Below are 26,959 nucleotides of genomic sequence, written 5' to 3'. Positions count from 1 at the left end.
ACATGTAAACGAACCAAAAACAGGACATGATGTCACAAGATGCAACCCTAAAAAGGACAGAATGCTCAAGCCTAGCTGTTTTTTCTCGTCATAGTCGCGATGTTGCCCATCACAGTTCAGTACAGGCATCAGAACCGCATCTTCTCGCAGCAGATCGTCATTTGCGTGTTTGACGGAGGAATTCCTGCCGCTGTTTTGACACCATTACAACTTTTATAAGCTCTTCACGTGTTGTCAGCTTCATTATTTGTACGCACTTACAGCGAGCACATTTGGCACATTTGGATGTACGACAAGTTTCCTCGCAAAATATACGTCATAAAATTCTTCTTCTTCTTTAGGTTCAGTGTTAAAAATGACAGTGTGAACGCTAAACGAACCAGGACTAAATGTATTTTCTTTCTTGTTTTTTGTCCGGACCAAAAAAAGTTCTAAGTCTGCTGTTCTGTTTTCCCTACCTCAGGTTTTGTCATTTACTCACCCCACTGCTTTCCACTCAGCTGAGACTTACGAGTCTTTGCTGCAGTGTCTGAAGATGGAGGACGATAAAGTGGCGGAAGCAGCAATACAGATCTTCAGAAACACAGGACAAAAGATTGAGACAGAACTGCCACAAATCCGCTCGTATGAACACCTCCCAAATGCATACACACAACTGTTTGGAGCCAGTAACAACATCTTAAACTCATTATATACTTACTGATACAAACTCTTCAGTCTCAACAATTTTGTTAATACCAAATTAAAAATGTGTTGTTAAATGTTCTCTAAATCTGTGTACAGGACTCTAATTCCCATACTACATCAGAAGGCAAAACGAGGCACCCCCCACCAGGCCAAACAGGCGGTCAACTGCATCCATGCCATCTTTCACAACAAAGAGGTCCAGTTAGCACAAATATTTGAGGTAAATCTATGTGCATAAATGCAGTCTTTGCTTAAAATGCCACCAAATATATAACACATTACTTTTTTTTGTCTGTCAAATCCTGTGAACGTTACGATAATGAAAGAAATTGAGTTTTTACTGCATGCAAGTTTTTCAGATATGCCTTTTTGTTTCTGTCTCTTCAGCCATTGTCTCGCAGTCTGAATGCAGATGTGCCTGAACAGCTGATCACTCCACTCGTGTCTCTTGGACACATCTCCATGCTGGCCCCGGATCAATTTGCGTCACCCATGAAGTCAATCGTAGCCAATTTTATCGTGAAGGACCTTCTGATGAATGACAGAGTGAGCATATTGATGTATTATTCTGCTTTAGGCATGTAGGAATCCTTTTATTGCCTTGCATGGTAAACTAACCCTCTTTCCCTGTCAGTCTGTGGGAAACAAAAATGGGCGGCTCTGGACAGCTGATGATGAGGTTTCCCCTGAAGTGCTGGCTAAGGTAAATGTCTTTGTGTAATCAGGTTGAAAACAGCATATCTTGTTGATTTGTGTGTGTATACATGTGCATGTCTGTCTGTGTTTCCAGGTGCAAGCCATTAAGCTGTTGGTCCGCTGGTTGCTGGGAATGAGGAATAATCAGTCTAAATCTGCTAACTCTACTCTCAGACTCCTCTCAGCCATGCTGGTCAGTGAGGGAGACCTCACAGAGCAGAAGAAAATCAGGTACGAACTGGGTGTCAAGACTCCCCCAAGTAATTTTCTGTAATTATGAAAGCTGCCCTAATCTTGTAATAGGCCTCTAACCTGTGTGTTTGTGGACACAGCAAGTCTGACATGTCTCGACTGAGGCTTGCAGCGGGGAGCGCCATCATGAAACTGGCACAAGAGCCTTGTTACCATGACATCATCACTCCAGAACAGTTCCAGCTCTGTGGACTCGTCATTAATGTGAGTTTAGCACAAAACTACTTGGACACGTATGGAATACATCAAAAAATCCTTTTTAGTGATGTGCTTATATTAAAGTTATTAAAATTACAATGATTTTGTTATAATGGCTTAAAATTCTATACTGTCTAAATAAATAAACTATCTATAAATCAGTTTAAATGCTACAAGTGAATTTAACATTATTATGTGCAGTCCAGTAATTTCATTTAAGTGTTACCTCGAATACAGTGACACATTCGATGAAAGAGTCTTGCAAATGCATAATTGTAAAGTAATTTTATGACTTTAAAGGTCTTAAAAGTACAGCAGCAAAAACAGTTGTCTGTGAGAGTGTAAATTACAACTGTTGGTACATGAAACATTGACTAACATAAGTGGACATATTAGGACATGCTACAAAAGCATATATTAGCCATACTACCACAACTTTGAAGTTTTTCAGAATTTCCTTCCCTTTCCCCTCTCTTCATAGGATGAGTGCTATCAGGTGCGGCAGATCTTTGCTCAGAAGTTACATGTTGCTCTGGTGAAGTTGTTGTTGCCACTGGAGTACATGGCTGTGTTTGCTTTGTGCGCTAAAGACCCAGTGAAAGAGCGACGTGCTCATGCCCGACAGTGCCTACTCAAGAACATCAGTGTCCGCAGAGAGTACATCAAACAGAATCCCATGGCCCATGGTAGATAACATTTCTGTTTTTTGGTATAACACTGAGGCAATAACTGTATTTTCTGCAGGATTGTATGAATGACAAAGACCTAAATATCCTGCCTGTTCTCTCATTTTTGTTTTTCAGAAAAGCTGCTATCTCTCCTGCCAGAATATGTGGTGCCATACATGATCCATCTTCTAGCTCATGATCCAGACCTTACCAAGCCACAGGATTTGGAGCAGATCAGAGACGTTAAAGAGTATGAGTGTTAAACACTTTCACACACTTCTGCAGTTTCCCCCTTCTACACACAGATAGCTACATGATCTGACTAAAACTCTCAAATTGTAATACTAAACCTTCTCTTTTTATTTCTGTGAGAAGTAGATAGTAGTTGAGTGAGTGGATGCAGACACTAAAGTTCTCACAGGATTTTTAAACTAATTCAGATGAAAATGTATTTTATCAGGTGCTTGTGGTTCATGCTGGAGGTGTTGATGACAAAGAATGAGAATAACAGCCACTCATTTCTGAGGAAGATGGTAGAGAACATCAAACAAACAAAAGATGCACAGGCCCCAGACGACCCAAAGGCAAACGAGGTCCGTATCATTAACAAATCATGCATAGTGTTTTTGTATTTCTGAATCCCAGTGTGTTTTACTCTATTTTCATGCGTTTACAGAAACTTTACATTGTGTGTGATGTGGCATTATTTGTGATCGCAAACAAGAGCACTTCATGTCATCTGGACTCCCCAAAAGATCCTGTGCTGCCTAGCAAGTTCTTTACCCCACCTGATAAGGTAACAACCACTCTGACTATCCATAATTTCACTTTACATGTGACCTTACTACGAAACTCATTCCATCTGTTCCTATGTACAGGATTTTGTCAATGATAAGGAATATCTCTCACCAGAGGCAAAATTAGTTCTGCAGACAGGGAAAATCCAGGTAGGTTTTGTCACCTCTGTAACTATATGTGAATGATACCTGGATGACACATTTGTGTAAACATTCAGTATATGGCAAAGGCATGATTGCTTAGGTTTTGAAAATATATACATTACCGTTAAAATGTTTTTGGTTGGCAAGTTTCTTGTTGTTGTTGTTTTTTTGTTTTGTTTTTTAAAGAAATTAATATATTTAGCAAGGACACATTAAATTGATTATAGTGACAGTAAAATCTTGCATTGTTACAAAAGTTTTCTATTTCCAATAAATGCTGTTTTGAGAAGAGAATTAGTTTCCATAAAGCAGTTCTTCTGTTCCCAACATTGATAATAAAAAGAAATGTTTCTTGAGAACCAAATCCGCTTATTAGAATGATTTCTGAAGGATCATGTGACACTGAAGACTGGAGTAATGATGCTGAAAATTCAGCTTTGTCATCTCTGGAATAAATTACAAAATATATTAAAATAGAAAACAGTTCATTTAAACTGTAAACATATTACACAATATTGGTTTTAGTGTATTTTGAACAAATACATTTAAATGTAAAAATATATTAATATAGAAAATCATTTTAAATTGTAATATTTCACAATATTACAGTTCTTTCTGTATTAATCAAGTAAATGCTGCCTTGGTGAGCATAAGAGACTTCACAAATATTAAAAAATCATACCGACTGGTGGTGTTAATTATTTATAAAACATTAGTGCATACATATATTTTTCACTACATTAGAACATTACTTATAATCTCCAAGTAAATGTATTTTAGGCTCAACGGACAAAAAGTTTAGGAACTCCTAGTTTGTTGGGAGTTATTTTGGGATAACAGGGATAGATCAGTGACAGTGTTCTTTTTGGAAAGTTGTATTGAAACTACCAATTGAATTCCTTGGCTGCATTACATAGCTTATTTGTTACTTAACACATTCATATTTTTCAGCAACCACCAAAGCAGACAGGTGTGTTGGGGGCAGTGAACAAGCCTTTAACGGTAACCGCTCGGCGACCGTTCATTAAAACCACAACCTCCGATACAGGGAGCAACGCAAGCACTAACTCCCAACCCAGCTCGCCTGCAACAAATAAGAGCAGGTTCGTACTTATCAGAATTGATTCATTTTTACTTTTCGTTCACTATGATGTGGAATTTATCCATCGTTGATTAATCTTTACAGCAGGAAGTATGTCATCCTTATCAAGAATTTACAACTTTCTCTTTCTCTATCATAAAGGGATGTGAGTTCTGAGGCGTCAGAGACGGGGGCGAGGGAGAATGAAGAGAATCCAGTGATTACAAAAGCAGGAGGTGTAAAGAAGGTCAGAAATATCCCATGTAAACACTGAAAATGCTGGACTTTCACACTTCTGTTGTGCCTTATTCAGTTTTTTTGCTCTCTTTTAGGAAGAGGCTGCTCAGCCCAGTGGGAAGAAACGTGCTGCACCTGCAAGTGACGGCACAGAGAACAGCGTGTCTTCAAACCCCTCTGCAGTGTCAGTGCCCCCTGCCAATAAACCACGACGTGGCCGACCCCCTAAAAACCCTGCGGGTGTTGCCACACCAGAAAAAGAGGCTGGAGCTACGACAGGGGGAGGGTCTGGGCGGGGCCGGAAGAGAGCAGCACCTGCTCAGGATCCCGCCACCACAGCCTCAGCTGATTCAATCAGTGTCAAGACACCAAAACAGCAGAAAGAAGCAGAGCCCAAAAGAGCGGGGCCGCAGAGACAGATTGACCTGCAAAGGTAACCGAATGATATAAATCACTTGTAGTTTTACTGGAAATTAATCTAGAATTTCCACCTTACCACTAAGCCTACATTTGATGATCTATGAATGGTTTCACACCATTTCTGAAGATTCAATTTTATTTATTATTTTGTTTTCCTGTATGCTGAAAAGAACTCAAAAGCCGTAATATTTAATTTTTGGGACGTGTCTTTGGTACCGAGAGTGCAAGCAATTATATAATAACTCTGGTGGCTGAGCTAGAGAATAGTGATGTGCTATAAAATGGGGAAGTTAACCTTTGTATGTCAGGGACTTTTTCTAGCAGGAGGATGGCATCTAATGAATTTGCTTACTCATGCGATCATTCAATGAAAATAATAAAAGTATCTTGTAACTTTAAATGTGCAGTATACATTTCTAGCACCGCATTGTTATTTATAAGTTGTGGTTTGTAATTGTGTTTTATTAGCATAAGTATAATTAAAAAAACTTACCAGTACTGTTATTAGCAATTTTTTATACTTTTATTCAGCAAGTAAGCATTAGATGGATCTAAAGTAACAGTAAAGTTCTAAAAATCCTATTTCAAATAAATGCTGTTCTGTTTTAACTTTGTTTAAACAATGTATTAAGGTTTCCACACACAAAAAAAAAAATCAACCATTTTCAACATTTATAATAGCTGCTTAAAAATCAGCTTTCCAATCACATGAATTAATTACATTTTAAAATAAAATAGAATATGACTGTTATTTTACTATTTCACTTTTTACTGTATTTTTATCAAATAAATGCAGCCTTGTGCACAAGACTTAAAATATATATATATTTTATATATCTGTATCATATTTTTCCTCCATTGGGCCATTTCAGGAGTGACACTTTTTGGTTTTTTTTGTTTTAGCATGTTTAATGCATGTAAATTTGCATGGGCACTGGGCAGGGGAAGAACTTTTGCTTGTGGCTGGCCCTATACATGATCAAATCACCCCTGTTTGTTAAACCACTTTTTCCTTGAATATGAATAGCTAGAGTGCATTTCACTTTCATTTTTACAAGTACATTTTTTTTCTGTCGTTTTTGCTTAAGATCATTTGAAAACTTCACATTCTGGTATCGGACTTGGTGTGAACAAGCCATAACTTTTTCACCTTTAGCTGTTATTGAATTATTTTATGTGGAGTTGAGGCAGGTGTTTCTTTTGTTTAAGATCAGGGAAGGTAGCACAGCGAGAACAGCATGTGTACCAAGACATCCGCCTGTCTCAGAAGACTTATGGAAGTGAAGGAGAGACAGAGAGAGAATTTGAGTCCAGCCCAGAGTATGTACTCTCACTCACACAGCTACAGGAGCAGCAGGAAGAAGCCATTCTCAAACAGCTCAGGGGTGCAGCAGGCGCCAAACTGAGAGAATCCAGCTGTGCAGCAGAGCAGGGGGAGCTGTCAGTGAGTGTCTGAGGGAGAGCTTCATTTAGCACTGATGTCATGCTGTAACCTTGAGCACTCAAGCAGTTCATGTTTCTTGTAGGCTTGAAGGAATAGTTCCCTAACATATAAATTGTCATTTACTTTACCCTAATGTTGTTCCAAACTGTATCCAATGTTGTCGTTTTTCATTGAATAGGAATACTACGATAAAGTTTGAAGAATGTGCTCAAGCAACATTTCTTCTTATCAATGTTGAAAACAGTAGTGATGCTTAATTTTTTTAGTTGAAACAGTGATAAAAAAAATTTCAGTATTCTTCTAATAGAATGTTAATTTTATTTTTTTAAGCTACTTTTGATCAATGTAATGCATCCTTACTGATGAAGCAATTAATTTCTTAATTTTTTTTAAATTCCTACTGACCCTATCTGTTCTAAATGTCTCCTATGTTTCACGGAAAATTGTAAAATAAGAACGGTACACTGGTTTGCAATGACATAGGGGATAAGTAAATATTGACAATTCTTTCTAAGGTTTCGGCAGGCCCACATGGAATCTCACCTGGCCTAGATATCAGTAGTTGTCTTACTTTCTATGTCATACTCTGCCATAATGCAAATTGTTGATTTATGTTTTGTTTTTGTTTCAGGTAAAGCGTCGGTTAGTGAAGACGAGGACGGTCAAGCAGTAAATGTTTGAATGACCGAATGAAGAGACACATCTACATAAACATGAAATGCTCTTCACAAACCTGAACTGTCTTTACCCCACACCTCAGATGAATGAGGAATGAATTCTTTAGATTCAGATGTTCAAACTTGTATGTAGAAACACAGATCTGTTTCTCTTCATTAGTTTTCTTTTCTTTTTTGTTTTCTGTTGAAATTGTTCTTGTTGCGCTCTTCCTCTGTCCGGAGCCATTTTTAAAAACAAACATTTGAAAGAAAAAAAAATCTGTTTTAATCTGCTCTAAGGTTGCTTATTAAATACATGGAAAGATTTTTTTTACTGTTTTATCTCCCTCTCCTCTTTTAACCCTCTATTAAATCCAAATATTGTCATCAGATTTCTTTGATTGCAAGGATTCATTGAGGCTCACTTCCTCCATTCATTTAGTTCCTCCTCTACATTTACAGTGCAAGGACGGCAAGACTGTATGATTAGTAATGCTGCTATTTATTCTGCTGGGTGTACGAGCATGAATTCCTCATTCAAGGGACACCCTGCATTTGCTACATGAGATGTTTGGATTCATTCTAAATATTCAAATTGCTTCACATTTAAATAGGATAAGTTATTCCATTTAATTTCCCCCCACATTTTTAAATGTTACAAAGCTGTTTTTCACCAATTTACATTCTTAGAATATGCATTTGACATCTACTGACGTAGATGTAATAACTTGCACAGAAAAGAGATTCAAAGAACATTAATTTTTCACTTTTTTAATTCAAAAGAATGACAGTTTCACAATAAATAACCATGCTTGTACGGCTCGAGTAGGTTTGTTTCTGTCTCGTTTTGTAAAGGAGCTTAAAGTGACTAAAGCCAGAGCCTATGACCTGCATTTCTCCTTTGACAGAAGTTTTTTTGTCCTTTTATTCACTTCGTGCAATATTGAACAAGGTGATCACTACAGGAAGACAGTCTTTTTGTTTTTGTTTCATTTTTGTTTTTCATACAAAATATAAATCCAGCCATCGATGGTGCATTCTAGAGATGAACAGTACTTTATCCCCCAAAAAAACTTGGCTGTATGTACATGAGAAAGGTGTATGAAAGTGGGGGCATTATGAAAACAGATGGTATGTGGGAACGCTAGCAAACAGAGGGAGGTCAAGTAACAAAGGGAGAAAATAAACCTTTTAACAATTCACCCCTGCAAGAACAGAACACTATGTAAAAAAAAACAGGTTCACAAAGCATTGTGTGGCAGTACTCGCTCTTGGCCCGTTTGCGTTGAAGCATCTTTGTAGAATAGAAAACTCTAGCTTGTTTGATTCATGCTTGCAACATCAGTTTGAAACGTGTGAAATATGAAATAATATCTGCAGCCTGCGAGTGGAAATCTGAATACAAATGCGGTATGATAAAAAAAAACGCACCCCACCTCACACTGAGAGACTTCTTTAAACCTCTACACCAACTAGTTCTGTGCCTTAACAATTTGATGCGCCTCACCATCTTGATTGTTCCACAAAGAAAAAGCCAATCATTATTAGTGGAGAAACTCATCTTCACTTCCTCATCTCAGCATGTACAAACTTTTTATACTTAAATGCAAGTTTTATACAATACATTCTTCAAAAAAAAACAAAAAAACGAGGCAACTCATGGTATATCTGTCCATGATCAAGTCGAACCACTACAGCTGCCTTGAAAAGTAGTAGAGAAAGGATTTGTGGCCACCAATACCACATCGACCCCTTCGTCAAAAAGAGGGAAAAGTGAGAAGGGGCATCTTCCTTTGATTTAAAATACATTAACACTTCACCCAGTACGTTTGAAACCATGTCTGCACACACAACGTAACACCATGTCATCTGGCCATTTCAACTACTAAACAGACTGATTAGTGCAAAGGAAAGCCAAAAGAAACATTAAAAGAATCAAATGAGCAAATAAAACACACATGTGTTCATCGTAAGAGCGTCAAATAGAAGGGGTCTAATTCATCTCAAAATTTGTGTTTTTATATACTTAATATCCCAAAACAATTTTATAGTGTACAGATAGAAGAAAAAAAAACAACATTCCTGCTATTTTGCCTTTTAAATGTACACAACCTTAAATATACTAATTTACATGTTCTAACATTGTTTCACAGATGCACGTGTTTCTTTAGTGTGAAATGACGGTGATACAGGCTTTGTCTTTGTTGGGTTTCTTTAAAAGGGAAATGACGTCCTAAATTTAAGAGGGAAAATGATTGTAGCAAGGCAAAAACAAAGGGAAAATGATGGGAGGAAAAAGACAAGACACGGGACGTGAACATTTGCTAGAGATGGAAGATGACTAATTGTCTTGCAGTCTAACTGCTGATCTTACCCAAACATTCACTCTGAACACAAACCAAGATGGCTGATGCACGCGTGTATGGTTGGGTGGGAGTGAACGGGTCATGAAGCAGGAGGGGTTTGAGGGAAACATGGCCTGATGAAAAGAACTGGAGGATCAGTTGCTTAGTAGCAGTTCTGTCGCTGTCTCCACATCCCATGATTTTGATGACAAGGCTACTATTACTGCATTCTGTTTGGGAGAGAAAGACAGAATGTTACACTCCATTTCTAAGCAACAGCAAATCTGTTAAATTAACTCTTTTAGCTGATGCTAACGGTTCACTTATTTGACTGAACAAAATCACACTGAAATTACAGCCAGATTGACTTAATCAGAACACCATAAAGAGCTATTCCACAACTCAACTGAACTTACGAATGCCAAATTTCATTCTTTCCAATAGTGCCTACAAACATCACAGGAAATTATTCTTTTTTTAACTATATTAAAGAAGAAAACACACATATATAGAGGTGTCAATTGATTAAAACATTAATCGCACATTTTTCTGTAATTGATCGCACATTTTTTTTTTATTGTAATAATTTCACATTTAATCTCCAAATTAATGTAGAAACAACAAAGACAGTAGCCTATATTTCAAATATTTGTTTTATGGCATCTTTAAGAAAGAAGGCCAGTACCGATACCAATACTGTTACTGATGTCTGAAATTTATTTATTTTTCTCAATTTTAGCCATTATAACCATTCAGCATTACAGTATAATTAAAAGCTATCAATTTGAGCATTTATTAGGCTTTAAAAAATTACAACAACTTTTAATTTAAGTGAACTTAAAACAATTTTCACATAAACCTATTGTAATCCATGCCACATTTACCTGTGCCCTTCAATATATCAGGGCTCATTTTTTTCTATTGGCCCAGTCAGACCAGTCAGATTTTTACTGGCCCTGTCAAAATGCACAAAAGGTTATTGTTTTCGTAGTTTTTTTTCCCCCATGTAACCTTGTAAACAGTGCTTTAAGATTTTCAGGTAGGTCTAACAGGTAGGATATATACAGAAATGGAATAAAGTTATCATACACTTCATAGTCTTCACTGCATAAATTATAAACTTAAATAATCCTTATTAAAGACACAAAAGTTATTCAGTCAAGAGCAGTGAGTGATTTTCTCCTTTTCTTTTGTTCTTTGATTGAAGTATTGAAAGCAATATTTTGAATATTTGCTTCAATAAGCAAATATTGAAAGCAATATTACCTATATTAATATTTTAATTAAATAAATGCAGCCTTGGGGAGCATAAGAGACTTCTTTCAAAAACATAAAGTAATGTTTCCAAACTTTTGAGAGGTACTGTAAAACGTTATTTTAAAATTGTAATAGAAATCTTACCAACCCCAAACTTTTTAATGGTAGTGTATGTCAACATGTGAGAAAACATTTACCTAAAAATATTAGTTCATTTTCATTGTGTAATACATGAGTAATCTGTATATTTTACAGACACTGTAGTCTAGGGGGTTGCCAACTTTTGTGACATGAAGTGTCATTTTTATTTTATTTTATTTAAATGTATTATAGGTTTAGTTCTTTACTAGTTTGAAGTTAAGGCAGGTTTTGATAATTCAAGAATGCATCATTAACCAACGCAATTTTGTCTCGTCTGCCAGCCACTGTGGTGCCGGGCAACCTGTAAAACATCTCAGATTATCCTTGGACAAAAAAGATGCACAATTATTAAACTGCTTTACGATCAAACCAAAGCATGAGCGGTACGGTCACTTGTTTTGTTTCAGGAGTCTCACACTGCAGTAAACGGCATAAATGTCTATTACTTTATCAAATTAAAATTCACCCTATTTCCGTGTTATCATACTCAGAAAGATTAATCCATGCATGTTTTTTAAATTAGTCATTTTTAATTTTTTATTCAGGTGATGCATGTCGAATTTCTCCAAACATTTAGTCCGCTTAAACCGACTTTTTCTTAGGATCGACTGTAAGCTTGCTTTCAGATCTGCCACAATTAAATAAAAAACCGATGGATAGAACAAAGTCCTCATCCTACTTTCTACTTTTTCTACTACTACTATCCAAAGCAGCTTACAAGAGAGGAACAAAGCAATATGAGAGGGAGGCAAAAATATTGGTAATATACAATGCCATGTTTATTTAATACAAGTTTTTTTTTTTGCAAATGCACTGGTTTAAGGGTGTGGGGTGGTTCAGTGCCTGTGGAAGACATGTGTCTTCACCTGCTTCTTTAAGGATGTGATGTTTTTCAATAATCACTTTAAAGTTATGAACTTCTTGTTTAGGAGTTGTTTTTTAAGAGGACTTCGAGATGAAAACAGCTATTGAGTAGATTCTTTCAGAAATTTGAATAAAAAAGGGGGGCTAAAATTTGCTATTCACAAGCCACCATAATTGTGTACATATGTTAAATGGTTAGTTCACCAAAAAATCTGTAAGACTTTTGCTTATCTTAGAACACAAATGAAGATCTTTATGATGAAATCTGAGAGCTTTTTGTCCCTCCGTTGACAGCTATGCTACTATGCAAAAAGTTCATAAAGAGATCGTAAAACTAATCTATATGAATTAAGAGACACGATCGCTTTATATGACGAACAGATTGAATTTAGGCTGTGGCAACATCTTCAAGACGTTTAAAGAAACCTTCCTACAAAGCTACAAAAACTATGCGCAAGTGTACCTAGATGATAAATAAAATCAATTTATGACATTATTTTTGAAAGAATTCTCACTTTACAGCATTTTTACACAAGTGCCTAATCTGTTCATCACATAAATCGTTCGAGTCTCTTCAAAAAATTCGGACTATACCGCTCAATTCATATGGATTAGTTTTACAATCTCTTTATGAACTTTTTTTAAGCGTCAAAGATTCAGTTGCGTAGCCGTCAATGGAGGGACAGAAATCTCTCAGGTTTCCCCAAAAAGATCTTCATTTGTGTTCTGGAGACGAACGAAAGTTTGGAACAGCATGAGGGCGAGTAATTAATGACAGAATTTTTGGGTGAACTGTCCCTTTAAGGACCGTACTAGGACAAGCTTGAAAACTCAGTGACAGTGTTCATATCCAATTTCTATCAAGTAATGTGCTGAAAGCTAAAGGCAACACGTGCCAATAGTGCCACGCGTCCCTAAGGTTGCAAACCCCTGCTGTAGTGTGTGCATCTCTGAATTTAACCACACTAGAAGCTGTCTATTTTCAGTACTTACTTTGTCAAACCCCATTGCACAAAGTTTGTCTATTTTGCGTGTGTACTCCGGACTGGACACGGGAGCACCAGCGTAAACGTGAGACCAGAGACGAGCAGTTTGTTTGAACATTTCTGGATTCTGCTTATACTGCAAAAAACCACAACAGTGATGTACTTGAAAGGTTTGCAATGCTTTGTTATTGCACATTCTCAGTCAGACAGACACACTGACAGATGCTTATTTTACACACACACGTGTACCTGATTGGCTACCACAGCGTCTTGAGGATCATCTGGCTCTGCTGCAGCTAACAGAGCCTGTAGTGACAGCAGGACTGTTCGCAAAGTCATAGCAGCAGCCCTGTACACAGGAAGTGAAGACAGAATAAGTAGTAGTTGAAGAATGAGTACAGAATCTTTTAAAAAAGGAACAGGAACAGGAAAGAGTGCAGTGTCAAAAGCATTAGATGATGCAGGACATGCTAGATAACAATAAACAAGACATATCATACTCAATAAGCACTCACCATTGGTCTTTTAAAATGTCCAAACATATCGCCCCCGTAACTGAACTTATATTAGGATGCCAGATTTTAGTAATAAACCGCACCTGAAAAAAATGAAAAAAATTATAATCATGTTTTAACTTCAACATCCTTTGATCTCTCAATTAAAGTCAACAATAAATCATAATCGATCACATCTTCTTTATTAGTGCACGTTCCGGCTCGATTCATCAGTGCACAGTGCTATAATTGAGGGGGAATTGGGGAGACCCCCCATAAGTTCAATTAAAAATAGAAAAATTAAACACTTGTTTTGGAACTAAAAAAATGGAAGTTGAATTATTACACTGATATAACATGACTTTAATAATTTATGATTACAAATGTCTGTTGTCATCTCTGTGTTTACAGTCCCATTTAGATTATACAAGCAGGCATTTCTATATAATGTCAGTAGTAGTAATTCTTGCATGAATAGGTTTAGCTGCCACAGAAAATACTGAGTTCTTTCACTACTTAGTTAATCGAGTCATGTGTTAGTCAATTTAAGTCTGGAAGACTGGTTAAATCTATAGACTGTCTTTGATTTTTTGCAAATAGTGTTGACTCCTCGAGACCGTAAAGGCCTGTTTACACCAAGGATGATTATTACTATAACGTTAAAGAAATAGTTGCAGAAATCATTTGAAATATATAAAAAAAAAACAGCAGAGTCCACATCACAACAATAATGATAATAGCACAAAGAAACAATGTCATTCTGATCACTTTCAAAACTATTTTTCCAGCTAATGAAAAATAAAAACAATGACAATCCTTAAGAATCCATCCAGCTTTAAGAGCTTGAGCATTCAAGTGGCAGACGAAATAAAAATCGGTAAATTAGTGTATTCCCTGGAAACTTAATAATACTCATCACTCTGTAACTTTCAAATGGTGCAGAAGATGCTAACAAATGAGTACGTTTTTGAAGTTTTTAATATTTAACATGGTTGTGTGTCTTTAAACACCTGCCTGCATCATGGTATGCAAGACCCACTATTAACTATCCAATATATTCCTGACTGGTAAAATCAAGTCCCAACCTACATGCTTTCCTTAGTTTCCTATTGAAAATCCTGTTTCACATAGAATGACACTATATTATGTTTAAACTTAAATATTAACCACAATAACTAATAATCATAAAAACGTCAAATATTAAAAAAAGATTACCTTAGGTGGATTAAAAGGATATGTCTCAGGAATCTTGATTTCTAGCTGATATCGGCCCCCTGTGGGGAAAAATAGCTTGTAAGTTACAATCTTATCCACAACATTAATGTATTTGCAAACATCATGGCAGCAATAGAGAAGACTGAAAAAAATAGTCACACTACCTTCATATGGTGTGTCTGGTGGTCCTGCTATTTCACCCTTTAACTCTGTGAAGTTTTCATCCACCAGATCTACTTTTATTTGATTTTTACTTGTCTGTTATAAAGCAAAACAAAAATGGAAACCGATAAATAAATAAATAAGTTAACTATTGTGCACTTTGTGTAACTGTGATCAGGAAAAAAAATGTCAGAATCAAACATTTAGCTAGTGAGACAAGGTAGTTTTCTTTAATTCTATTGCCCAGAACAAAGAAGTGACCAGGATGAGTCACCAGTAATATAACCAGTCGTGAAGCTGTCTCAAAACATAATGAGCTGCCTAGGTAGACAGCATGATATGAGCCTATGATTCCCAAAAAAGCTGTCTAGATAGGCAGCTCAAAATGTTTAGAAACAGCCATGGTACTGCAAGCTACTGAAAACTACTCAAACAGCCTAGCAGCTAACTGACACTTATCAAACATGTCTGGACACGACAAGTAAAAGAATAAAAAAAAGTATTTTGAAAGATAAACCCTACATTAATTGGCGATAAACACGAGTGCTTATATTATTATAGCACACCAAACAAGTGTTAGTGAAGCTAGCAGGCTAACTATGTCAAATAGCATGTAAGCTCCATAGCTAAAGCTCAGCGTGTGCCATCACAAATCTAGCCGTTCTTTGATGCGTCTATAAAGTATTTTCACATTTCGGACTAGGCTTTCGTCTTAAAACATCAAGGGAAGTACATTTATTTTCATGTATGACTTCCGTATCTAAAGGCCATCATATAACAGCTCATGCTAACATTAGCTTAGCATGCTAAGCTAGCTCATTGGCTTCTGAATGTTTATCCCCAAAAGTCATTTTGTTTGTTCTCAAAGGGTCAGAAAATAGAGTAAAGTAACGTTTTGCAAACCTCTTCGCTCTTCAGCACTTCTTTAAACTCTCGCTTGATCCTCTGCACAGCGATATTTGCCATGGCTGATTGATTCCCCTCTCTCTCACTCTTTCTCTCTTTCTCTTCCGCTGTTTTTGAACCTCCAGTCCGCAAAGACTGATAGAGCTTCACTTTCACACCTCTCTCTCTCTCTCTCTCTCGCTCGCTCTCTCTCTCTCTCCTAAACAGTACGCTGAACTCCAGTACAAACACTGGCAAACACAATGAGAGCCTGGAAAACTCAAACGCTGCACTAGAACACTGCGTTTGTCCTCTTTGTTGAATCAGGTGGAGATAGTATGCGTAGAAAAGCAGGGCTCTTGACAGATCCAGAACGCTTTCAGATCTAGTATCAGTCCCCTATGGAGTGCTGCTGTCACATGATATCGTGGATGCATCTGTTTCACTCCCACGTGATACAAGCAAAACACATCTGTCCATCCTCACCCCTGCAATGTTTTTGCTAACAATTTATATTTTTAATTAACAAATCAATAGTAAATCATTTAGGCCTCAATTGTGTAATGGAAAATGAACATAAATTACGTGATTTGAATGTAACCTACAAAATGATCAGTCAGTTATGAAAATGAACATAAATTAAGATATTTGAATGTAACATACACAATTATCTATTAAACATTACCATTCAAAGGTTTTGGGTCAGTAAGATTTTTTGGGGCTGAATTATTATCCGTCAAATGTGACAGAAAAGACATTTAAATTATAATGTCACCAAAGATTTCTGCTTCAAATAAATACTGTTCTTTTAAACTTTCTATTCATCAAATAATCATGAAAATCAGTTTCCATAAAAATATGAAGAATCACAACTCTTTTCAACATTATTAAAAACTGACGTTTTTTTTTTTTTTTTTTTTTTTTTTTTTTTTTTGGGTGATCAAATAATTGCAGCCTTGGTGAGCATGACTTCTTTCAAAACATAAAAAAAAAATCACAAACTTGAGATCACAAGAGATCACAGCAATAGCAAATCACAATGATCCAATCAATTCCAGATGGATAAAATCAAGTCCCACCCCTCATTTTTCTTGTTCGATAAGCCATATCACTTGGATACACATCACAATAGAGAAGAAAGACAACTTCTGTTTCATGCCGACAGGGGGACAGGATTCTCTAAATAACAGCCCCCCAAAAGTGATCTCTGGTTATGAAAAACTGTCCGAAAAAAAAGATTGTTTTTCAGTGCAAAGCACACTAAGTGGTTGCATGTCATGTAGCATCATGTGTATTTGTTTTTTTTTATAAGAAAACATCATGCCAACATCATGAGGGGTGAAATTAAAGTAGATCGCAGAGGTAAAAAAGTGCAAAACCCCTTATTCACCCTATAAAATTACTCATCTTTTTAAGTAGTTTTCACCATAACATGATTTCTTAACTCCACTTGATGAGCTTGAAGTTACAAAGATATCAGGTTAACTGATTGGCATGCCAGTTTACTTGGCATGTTAGATACTTAGCGATTTAACACTACACATTACGATCCCATAGAAATGCATTTTTTTGCAATCAGCCATTTTCTGTATTTTTTCAGTATTCAGTTGGTCATGTGACCTTAACATGGTGGCTTCCATTAGGCAATCCGCTGCAAGTAAAATAAATCCTAAAAGTATTATTTTACCTGAAATGCACTTTTTAAATATTTCAAGTAATGCAATCACTAATAATGTAATCACTAATAATGTTATTTCTGAAAGTTCTCTGAATGTTCAAAACATGCATTTAAAAAAAAATTATGTTTTGGTTATGCAAACGTTAAAGGAACATACAATTTTGAAAACATTATGGGATTGTTACTTTTGAACGTTCTTTGAACAATCTGAAACAAGAAGAAACATGTTAGTTTACAAATGTTCAAAAAAATGTTTCAGAAACAAATGTGCCATTCATGAATGATGTATACCTAGATCCATAGACCAGATAACTTTGAACGAATGTTCTATTAACATTACTGGAACAATGTTTGTTCATAACTTTAAGAGAACCTTGTCAGAATGTTAGGGAAGTTCTGAGAATGTTCCCCGTTAACTGGGATTGTGTCTAACACAATTCTGGAATTTCAGCAAAGGAGAATTATGAGTATTTCTATGCTGGTGTCACTATTGCCTTAATTGTGCATGGGGGAATGTTACCACAAATGCAGTAATTATTCACATTAATGTTTACAGGTAATTGTACTCTTGATGTCAGTAATATAGCCTAGTCTACATCATTGTTATGGGTTTTCACTGTAATACAACTCAAACATGTCACAAATATTGATTTAAAATTATGTTTATTTATTATATTATTAAATTAATATATATATATTTTTTAGATTAGATTAGATTAGATTCAACTTTATTGTCATTACACAAGTACAGGTACAAGGCAACGAAATGCAGTTTAGGTCTAACCAGAAGTGCAATAGCAGCAAGTGCAGGATATACAGTGGTTCCATAAGTGCAGAACATGGATATGTACTGAATAAATATAGAGTTGAATACTATTATAAACAACAATTGTTTATAAAATACAAAAATTACTGAATTAAAGCTGCAGCAAATTCAGTAATTGTAGGCATATACATGAGGAAAGAAAGTTGCTGGGACTGATTATGCAACTGAGATGAATGGAGTCTTTATTTTTGTTACTTTGTTTTTAAAAACATTTTCCAAAATTACTCTTAGTTTCTTTATGTGTACAACTTTTAATGCAGCTGTGGCTAATCTATTTCCCTAGATTATAAGAGCACACACACACACACACACACACACACACACACACACACACACACACGCACGCGACTGTCAGTGATGTGCACTGTTATGCATTTCATTATTTACACCCCGCCAATGAATAGGTGATGCGCTCTGCGAACGGTGAGAAAAGCAACGGTCTTTCAGTGTTTACCAAAATCTGCGACGTTTCACGTCATGTAGCGACGTGGCTCCCATCTGTTAGTTCCACCCATAGACTGTAAAAAAAGATTCCACCACACGAATGTACGAATCCTACTATAGTAAAAGGCTTCTCTCATTAATATTAATTAGTAGGTGTTATGTTCGCCCAGTCGACCTTGCTGATTTGCTGAAATAATGTAGACGTTAAAGCGACGAAGACTTACCTCATGAATAATAATTAAGCTACGCAATTGGAAGCCCCAGGAAGGATGCAAAACAAACCGTCAGCGCAAGCTCATTACAATTCATGAACCAAGCCTTCGCCATAGTAACATTCCTAATTTTGCTTCCCTGATCCTTATCGAAACACAGACGGAACATCAGCCGGAGCTGCGGCCCATTGCCAAACAGCAGTGTACACAAGGGAGCAGTCGCACTGGATTCGGCCTGTACGACCGGAGACTCTCTGGGTCAATATTCACATATCGGTCCTCCTGGTTTAAAGCGAATGTTTTTAAATCTCTTCGCGTGAGTTGTCGAAGTCATTGGTAAGACATCTGTTTACACACATCTTGTGATTTCCATGTGGGTTAACTTTTTATTTAATTTGGTCTTATTATTCTTTTTTTAATGCTGTCTGCAGATTCAATTAATTACGATGCTTTAATGAATAATTATAATTCCTCCATCCTCCTCGAAGACCATATCCCAATAATATAGCCTACGTCAAACAGCTTTAAGCTTTAAGCTAGAATATTTTGGGCATCTCATGATGTGAAATGTGTTTTTATTCTTTGTTTATATTACTTCACGATATACATCTTGTGTTTATGAGCGGTTTATATATTGTTTCGATAGACAGTAGTTTATTCAAGTCAGCCGGTTGAGTGTGAAGTTATCGAAGAGGAAGCAACAAAACTGAACAAAGTTTTGAAAAAACGTAACGTTAGCTGAAAAAAACAAGAAATGTGCATCAAACGTCTTTTTGTCGTGCTACTTTGTGAAAAGTATAGTAAATCATCGCTTTGAGTAAGCGTCGTTCTTCCCTGAAACCTGACTTTATTTGTTAACAGTTTCGTATATTCGTAGGCTACTCCCACTTATTAAAACGCACCAAACAAGCGTCGAGTTTTGAGAGTTTGTCTATATGGTATTAAGCTAGGACCTGACTGCTCTGACAACTAAATACATTGTACCGCGTGAAGTTAATTTAATGGGTGCGCACACATTTTCATATTTGACAAGCGCCCGTCCATCACAGTATCTCACTTAAACATATTAATATACATACATACAGCCTATGCCATAATCACATTTTAACTTAATGTTAACATTTAATTGTAATCAAGTGTAATTTGTATGTGGGATTTTTCTTTTCTTTTTGTGTAATACATATTAATTAAAGGTTTTACTCTAAGGGCGTTCTCATTAAATACAATTTGAGTGAATTGGGCCAATATGAAAGTGAAACAAGATAAAATAAATTTAGTAGCAATTTGGTGCTTGGACAGTTTTTATTTTGTCTATGTTTCAGGTAGTCAAACAGACAAATTTTTATCCAGATACACTTTCCCCCATCACAAATAATGTTCATTAGATGAAGTATCTATCTATCTATCTATCTATCTATCTATATATATATATATATTAATGCTGTCAAACGATTACATTTTCCTGTGATTAATCGCGATACATTTTTAAATATATTTTATAATGTAATAATTTCACATTTAATCTCCAAATGAATGTAGAAACAACATAAAGACAGTATATTTTAATGAATGAAGGCCAGAATCACTAATACTAATACTGCTAATGATGTCTCTATAAAAATGTATATTGTTTTTCAATTTTAAACATTAATTATAGCCATTCAACAATACAGTGTAATTAACAGCTATTAACAGCTCTTTTTTTAAAAACATTTATTAGGCTTCAAAAATATAAAAATATAACAACTTTTAATTTAAGTGAACTTTAAACAATCATATAAATGTCATATGTACCTGTGCCCTTACTGTCTAACAGGTAGGACATGTACATCAATTAAATAAAGTTATCAAACACACTGAAAACAATGATTTGTTGAAAATAATAAAAAAAAATATCGTAAGTGGTTGCATTCAATTGATTTTATCTACATTTAAACAAATGCATTAAGTTGAACTAAAATGTATTAATTTCAATTAATAATTTTTTTCAGTGCAGTCTGCACTGCATAAATTATACATTTATTGAATGGTTTAAAAGCATTTGCACGGATAAAAGATCATATAATGTAACGCTAGCCAAAGAATGACAGAAATATGGATGCTGCTTAAAAAAAAAATTACGGGTTAAACTGGAAAAAATGTATTGCATGCGTTAGCGTTGACAGCACGTTTATATATATATATATATATATATATATATATATATATATATATATATATATATATATATATATATATATATATATATATATATATATATATATGATCTGTAGACTAACTGAATTATATACAGTGGGTACGGAAAGTATTCAGACCCCCTTAAATTTTTCACTCTTTGTTATATTGCAGCCATTTGCTAAAATCATTTAAGTTCATTTTTTTTCCTCATTATTGTACACACAGCACCCCATATTGACAGAAAAACACAGAATTGTCGACATTTTTGCACATTTATTAAAAAAGAAAAACTGAAATATCACATGGTCCTAAGAATTCAGACCCTTTGCTGTGACACTCATATATTTAACTCAGGTGCTGTCCATTTCTTCTGATCATCCTTGAGATGGTTCTACACCTTCATTTGAGTCCAGCTGTGTTTGATTATACTGATTGGACTTGATTAGGAAAGCCACACACCTGTCTATATAAGACCTTACAGCTCACAGTGCATGTCAGAGCAAATGAGAATCATGAGGTCAAAGGAACTGCCTGAAGAGCTCAGAGACAGAATTGTGGCAAGGCACAGATCTGGCCAAGGTTACAAAAAAAATTCTGCTGCACTTAAGGTTCCTAAGAGCACAGTGGCCTCCATAATCCTTAAATGGAAGACGTTTGGGACGACCAGAACCCTTCCTAGAGCTGGCCGTCCGGCCAAACTGAGCTATCGGGGGAGAAGAGCCTTGGTGAGAGAGGTAAAGAAGAACCCAAAGATCACTGTGGCTGAGCTCCAGAGATGCAGTCGGGAGATGGGAGAAAGTTGTAGTAAGTCAACCATCACTGCAGCCATCCACCAGTCGGGGCTTTATGGCAGAGTGGCCCGACGGAAGCCTCTCCTCAGTGCAAGACACATGAAAGCACACCTGAAGGACTCCAAGATGGTGATAAATAAGATTCTCTGGTCTGATGAGACCAAGATAGAACTTTTTGGCCTTAATTCTAAGCGGTATGTGTGGAGAAAACCAGGCACTGCTCATCACCTGTCCAATACAGTCTCAACAGTGAAGCATGGTGGTGGCAGCATCATGCTGTGGGGGTGTTTTTCAGCTGCAGGGACAGGACGACTGGTTGCAATCGAGGGAAAGATGAATGCGGCCAAGTACAGGGATATCCTGGATGAAAACCTTCTCCAGAGTGCTCTGGACCTCAGACTGGGCCGAAGGTTCACCTTCCAACAAGACAATGACCCTAAGCACACAGCTAAAATAACGAAGGAGTGGCTTCACAACAACTCTGTGACTGTTCTTGAATGGCCCAGCCAGAGCCCTGACTTAAACCCAATTGAGCATCTCTGGAGTGACCTGAAAATGGCTGTCCACCAACGTTTACCATCCAACCTGACAGAACTGGAGAGGATCTGCAAGGAGGAATGGCAGAGGATACCCAAATCCAGGTGTGAAAAACTTGTTGCATCTTTCCCAAAAAGACTCATGGCTGTATTAGCTCAAAAGGGTGCTTCTACTAAATACTGAGGAAAGGGTCTGAATACTTAGGACCATGTGATATTTCAGTTTTTCTTTTTTAATAAATGTGCAAAAATGTCAACAATTCTGTGTTTTTCTGTCAATATGGGGTGCTGTGTGTACAATAATGAGGAAAAAAAAAGAACTTAAATGATTTTAGCAAATGGCTGCAATATAACAAAGGGTGAAACATTTAAGGGGGTCTGAATACTTTCTGTACCCACTGTATATGTATGTATATATATATATATATATATAATTCAGTTAGTCTAGAGATCATTAACTGCAGGCCAAAAATAGACAGTCTTTTGAGTATTTAAAGTAGCTAGCTAGTCTACCACAGATTTGTGTTTATTTGAATTTCAAATGAGTCCTATAGACCTTCCCACGTGAAACCTTTCTAATTCACCACACCCATGTAGATTTGAGCTAAATGTCTCTGTGTGTGTTTAAAATAATTTATTATTATTATTATTAGTGTGTGAATTGTGTCTTATTCAGGAGAGGATGGCAGAAGGAGGTTATGACCCCTGTGAGTGCATTTGCTCTCATGAACATGCCATGAGGAGACTTATCAACCTGGTGAGTTCACCATCAAATTGTAATAATGGCAAAACAATTTGTGCTTCATTGTGTGCCTTCTCTGGATCTGCCATTAGAAATTAATCAGATGAATTCTACAGAAACTTATTGATACATTGATCTGTATGATCTGAAAGAAAAGTGAAGAATTAAGCTGGACCATGTCCTCATATTGGATTTCTGTTCTTTTCTTGGTACAAAAAGATACACTTCCGGTCAACAGTTTGGAACATTTTTATTATTATATATATATATTTTTTTATGGGTTTGAAAGAAGTCTCTTATGGTCACCTGGGCTACATTTATTTGATGAAAACTCCAGTAAAATTGCAGAAACATTTCTTCTTATTATCAATTATCAACTGAAAACGGTTTGTGCTGCTTAATATTTTTGTGGAAACTGTGATATACTATCATACACTATTAGTTTGGAGTTAGTAAGATTTTAAAAAAGAAAAGAAAAGAAATTAATACTTTTATTCAGCAAGGACACATTAAATTGATCAAAAGTGGCTGTAAAGACATTTACAAAATATATTATTTTGAACTTTCTATTCATCAAAGAATTCTGAAAGGAAATATATCACATTTTCCTCAAAAACATTAAGCAGCCAATAAAAACCATGATTAGTAATTGAGCACCAATACTAATTGATAATTAGCACCAAATCAGCATATTAGAATGATTTCTGAAGGATCATGTGACACTGAACTGAAGACTAGAGTAATGATGCTGAAAATTCAGCTTTGCCATTATAGGAATAACTTACATTTTAAAATGTATTAAAATAGAAAACAGTTATTTTAAATTGTTAACATAGTTTACAATATTAGGCTACAGTTTTTTTTTTTACTGTATTTTTGATCAAACAAATGTAGCCTTTGTGAGCATAAAATACTTCTTTCAACTTTCAAACTGTCAAAAACTAATGTCAGGAATTTTTATAATATAGAGAAAGAGTAGTAAGTGAATGAATTTAACAGTTGCTGATGAAGCTATGATACTAATTAATTATTGCAAAAACGGTGTAGAAAGGCAATTAGATTCAATGTTTGGATGTGTGCCAATCTGACAGGGCCTCCATGTTCCAGCCAGGTTTGTAGATTTCAAGAGCTGTAGTGGCCTATGCAATAACAGAAGGAACTTAATATACAGGACCAACTTCATCTAGGAAATTTATTAAAAAAATATAGCAGAGGATTTTTTACTTCCGGGTGAATCACCTATACTATTGGTCCTCCTAATTGTCAATCATTCTGGTGAATCAATCAAACTTATTCAAAAAGTGGAGAGGGCGGGTCTTATCTAAAATTCGGAAAGATCCTCCACTATACCTTTAAAAAATACATTTAGAAAAAATCATAGAAAAGACCTATATTTTTTAAAAGGATGCTACGTGTTAAATAATTTTGCTGTTGTGGTCTGAATGAATGACCAATAGAGGGCGCTAGTGATTCTTTGGTTCAGGCAAAATAACACTTGATTGAACTGTTTGTAGAGGAAACGTTTGAATAGTTTTTGTCCTATTAAAAACAACAGATATCAATGCTTTTTGCGGTAAAAAAACCAAATACAAATATGAATATAATACAAATGTAATATCTATATATATATATCATATGCAGGGAGCTGATATTTTGCAGAGGGATACACACGTACGTTGATTGTTTTAGATAGGTTAAGTTCAGTTTTAATTAATGTTTTATGAATTAATGTAATGTAGAAGCATCCGTTTTGTCCTAAAACTGCTTCAAGGGAGAATCCCAATGTTGTCATTTCATCCATATCGTATGTTTTTATTATTGTTTTTTTTTAGCCTGTTTGATAAGATATTGTCTTTGTGATTCCTTTTCAAGCTGAGACAGTCCCAGTCCTACTGTACAGACACAGAGTGCCTTCAGGAGAGTAAGTCTGTCCGTCTAAAAAAGAGGCAAATAAAACATAGCACACATGCTGTGTGTTATTTTTTTTTAATTGAGTTTTGTATGTACGCAGTACCAGGCCCCAGCTCCTCAGTAGAAGGGGACATCACTCTGCCCATGATTATTATGGGATGGCTAGTTCTAGCTCTCGTGATCTTTATGTTCCGCCCAGCCAGCTTGAGGGGCTCTTCAACCAGCGGCAAACCCTCCAGTCCCCATGGCGTAAGTCATGCCAGACAAACTCCCTCAAATCATTAATGAATGAGCATTATAATGATTAAACTGTGTCAGTTATCACTTATAAGTAAGCCGTAATCTAACTCAATGACCTCCACATGATAACGGTAATCAGAAAGTGTCGCACATATACATCCTTAATAGCTTTTAACCATCAGTAAATCATCTCATTTGTATTATGGGCTGCTTTTACTTTGAACTTTGAATCACTTGATTAATATTGTAATTCTTGTTGTCATTGGATGGATTTTTTTCTTCTTATTTAGAATCATGGCAGAGAGCCACCAGCTCCTCCAGTGGACTAACCCTGCACAAAAGATTTGATCTTTTAATCCAGCTTCCACCTGATCAGATACTGTGACCAGTATAACTTGTTAGTTTCCTTAATCATTTGTCAGTATTTCTGATTCCAGATTCTTTAGTCCAATATTGAGAGGGTGATCTACACAGACTCTTGGATAACCAGGTGTTTCTACAATACGAGTTGCGCTTCATTAGAGGGAGCTAAAAAAGAAATTTGTCCAAGTGGTGAATTGTTAGAGTCTGATGATTTTCAGGTTTATGTATCTCAGTCTTCAGTTTCTTACTTCTTCTGTTTTTATTATAAAGCCTTATTAGGTATTTAGCAAGTTGTTAAAATAACATATACGCTTATGTAATGACACTTAACCTAGATCAGACTGTATATAAATTGCAATCTAGAGTAAAGGTTACCTAGTTATCGTGTGTCATCAAGAGATTTGGGTTATTTTCAAGTAGACTGAGGTGGAGAGAATAATATTTCTTGTCCTTTGGTAGCTTATACATTCCAAAGCTATGATGACTTCACTGACATGATGTCATTGGTCTAGTGGGTCATTCTGAATACAGACGTACTTGAAATGATTCACACATTTGAGGTTGACAAAGACTACTTAAATTTCAAAAATTTGTGCAAGAGGAAATAATTAAATGGGAGTGTCCCAGTATTTACTTGGCACTTATTTCTGTAGTCATGGCTGTGTGAATGTTTGGGTGTTCGGGAATGGTCTGAGATCTGATCCAAAGCAGACATCTCCACCCTGAAGACTATGACAGTCTATTTATCCTTCATGTATAAAAACCGTTAGTGCAACTGCTAGTATAGACTGTTAAATGCCAATCTGAACAGAGTTTTGTTGCGTTTGCTCTGGAATCATGTTGCTATACTTTCTAGAATAGTTAGGCAAATTGTATGGGGAATCTGGCAAATTTCAGTGATGAAAATCTAAAAACAAGATTTATATATTCAAAATAAGATTTAAATGGGTTACTTTGGAATTTTGGTAATATTTGTGAAGAGCATAAGCTTAAAGGCAAATCTACCAACTAGCACTTTGGTTTTGGCACCTTTATGTTTGTGTACACTAGGCGAAGCTCCAGAAAAACACCAAAGATAGATACAATGTTAATCTGCTCGATTTCAAGTGTGATTGAACTTCCTGGGAAACTTCCCTGTCTGTTCAGTTCTGTGAAAAATGAAAATGTTAGAATGTCTTAATGGCACTAAAGTCAATTTGATTAATTGGACAGACTAATGATTTCTGGAAGGTTCAGTTAAGGTGGTGGTGTGGATTTCAGGGCATGTCAAATTAATTCTGTCTATGTACACTGTTCTAATGAAACTGATCTATGCACTTTTGGGTACTTAAAAATAAATATAAACAATAGCATCACTTTTTTTGCCTTTATTTTGTCTAATGTACGTATGTGGGGCTTTTTATTGGTTG

General features: G+C 35.9%; 3 protein-coding genes across 6 annotated transcripts in view; 2 read left to right on the top strand and 1 right to left on the bottom strand.

Annotated features, from left to right (window-relative positions):
- The window catches only part of pds5a (PDS5 cohesin associated factor A), a 29,015-nt gene extending 21,343 nt beyond the window's left edge, over positions 1 to 7,672 (top strand). For 2 of the 3 annotated variants that reach the window (XM_082164357.1, XM_082164358.1), the window contains exons 19-34: positions 464 to 624; positions 784 to 907; positions 1,075 to 1,233; positions 1,322 to 1,390; positions 1,478 to 1,614; positions 1,716 to 1,839; positions 2,315 to 2,519; positions 2,637 to 2,751; positions 2,962 to 3,094; positions 3,178 to 3,297; positions 3,380 to 3,448; positions 4,394 to 4,545; positions 4,686 to 4,770; positions 4,856 to 5,193; positions 6,390 to 6,624; positions 7,256 to 7,672. In XM_082164357.1, the coding sequence (XP_082020483.1) occupies positions 464 to 624; positions 784 to 907; positions 1,075 to 1,233; positions 1,322 to 1,390; positions 1,478 to 1,614; positions 1,716 to 1,839; positions 2,315 to 2,519; positions 2,637 to 2,751; positions 2,962 to 3,094; positions 3,178 to 3,297; positions 3,380 to 3,448; positions 4,394 to 4,545; positions 4,686 to 4,770; positions 4,856 to 5,193; positions 6,390 to 6,624; positions 7,256 to 7,297 (2,268 nt within the window). In that variant the 3' untranslated portion in view covers positions 7,298 to 7,672. The remainder of the gene's footprint in view (positions 1 to 463; positions 625 to 783; positions 908 to 1,074; positions 1,234 to 1,321; positions 1,391 to 1,477; positions 1,615 to 1,715; positions 1,840 to 2,314; positions 2,520 to 2,636; positions 2,752 to 2,961; positions 3,095 to 3,177; positions 3,298 to 3,379; positions 3,449 to 4,393; positions 4,546 to 4,685; positions 4,771 to 4,855; positions 5,194 to 6,389; positions 6,625 to 7,255) is intronic. The other variant, XM_082164359.1, reaches the window with a different exon arrangement.
- A 363-nt stretch (positions 7,673 to 8,035) lies between these two features.
- Positions 8,036 to 16,028, bottom strand: ube2kb (ubiquitin-conjugating enzyme E2Kb). The gene is made up of 7 exons (XM_082164382.1): positions 15,648 to 16,028; positions 14,747 to 14,840; positions 14,583 to 14,641; positions 13,389 to 13,471; positions 13,123 to 13,222; positions 12,881 to 13,009; positions 8,036 to 9,855 (listed from the first exon to the last, which is right to left on the bottom strand). Exons 1-7 carry the CDS (start codon positions 15,708 to 15,710, stop codon positions 9,781 to 9,783), a joined length of 603 nt encoding a protein of 200 aa, XP_082020508.1. The 5' UTR covers positions 15,711 to 16,028; the 3' UTR covers positions 8,036 to 9,780.
- Positions 16,029 to 18,884: 2,856 nt separating this feature from the next.
- On the top strand, positions 18,885 to 26,905 carry smim14 (small integral membrane protein 14). 2 transcript variants are annotated; one of them, XM_082164388.1, is made up of 6 exons: positions 18,885 to 19,125; positions 19,436 to 19,517; positions 22,971 to 23,051; positions 24,909 to 24,957; positions 25,048 to 25,196; positions 25,478 to 26,905. In XM_082164388.1, the coding sequence occupies exons 3-6, from the start codon at positions 22,977 to 22,979 to the stop codon at positions 25,514 to 25,516; spliced, it is 312 nt and encodes a 103-aa protein (XP_082020514.1). In that variant the 5' UTR covers positions 18,885 to 19,125; positions 19,436 to 19,517; positions 22,971 to 22,976; the 3' UTR covers positions 25,517 to 26,905. The 2 variants fall into 2 exon arrangements, with proteins under 2 accessions (XP_082020514.1, XP_082020513.1); XM_082164387.1 differs by lacking the exon at positions 19,436 to 19,517 and having other exon boundaries at positions 18,895 to 19,125.
- Positions 26,906 to 26,959: the final 54 nt, after the last annotated feature.

This window comes from Leuciscus leuciscus (genome assembly GCF_965113295.1).
Source record: "Leuciscus leuciscus genome assembly, chromosome: 3".
NCBI lineage: Eukaryota > Metazoa > Chordata > Actinopteri > Cypriniformes > Leuciscidae > Leuciscus > Leuciscus leuciscus.
This window is presented reverse-complemented; position numbering and strand designations above follow the sequence as displayed.

Bases quoted from the DNA above. Each gene is read 5' to 3' on its own strand.
- smim14 (XM_082164388.1), top strand. From the start codon at position 22,977: ATGGCAGAAGGAGGTTATGACCCCTGTGAGTGCATTTGCTCTCATGAA. The intron at 23,052-24,908 runs GTGAGTTCACCA...TTCCTTTTCAAG, and splicing joins TGAGGAGACTTATCAACCTG to CTGAGACAGTCCCAGTCCTA. The intron at 24,958-25,047 runs GTAAGTCTGTCC...GTATGTACGCAG, and splicing joins CACAGAGTGCCTTCAGGAGA to TACCAGGCCCCAGCTCCTCA.
- ube2kb (XM_082164382.1), bottom strand. From the start codon at position 15,710: ATGGCAAATATCGCTGTGCAGAGGATCAAGCGAGAGTTTAAAGAAGTG. The intron at 14,841-15,647 runs GTTTGCAAAACG...GCTTTATAACAG, and splicing joins AAGTGCTGAAGAGCGAAGAG to ACAAGTAAAAATCAAATAAA. The intron at 13,472-14,582 runs GTAATCTTTTTT...CATTTTTTTCAG, and splicing joins ATCCTTTTAATCCACCTAAG to GTGCGGTTTATTACTAAAAT.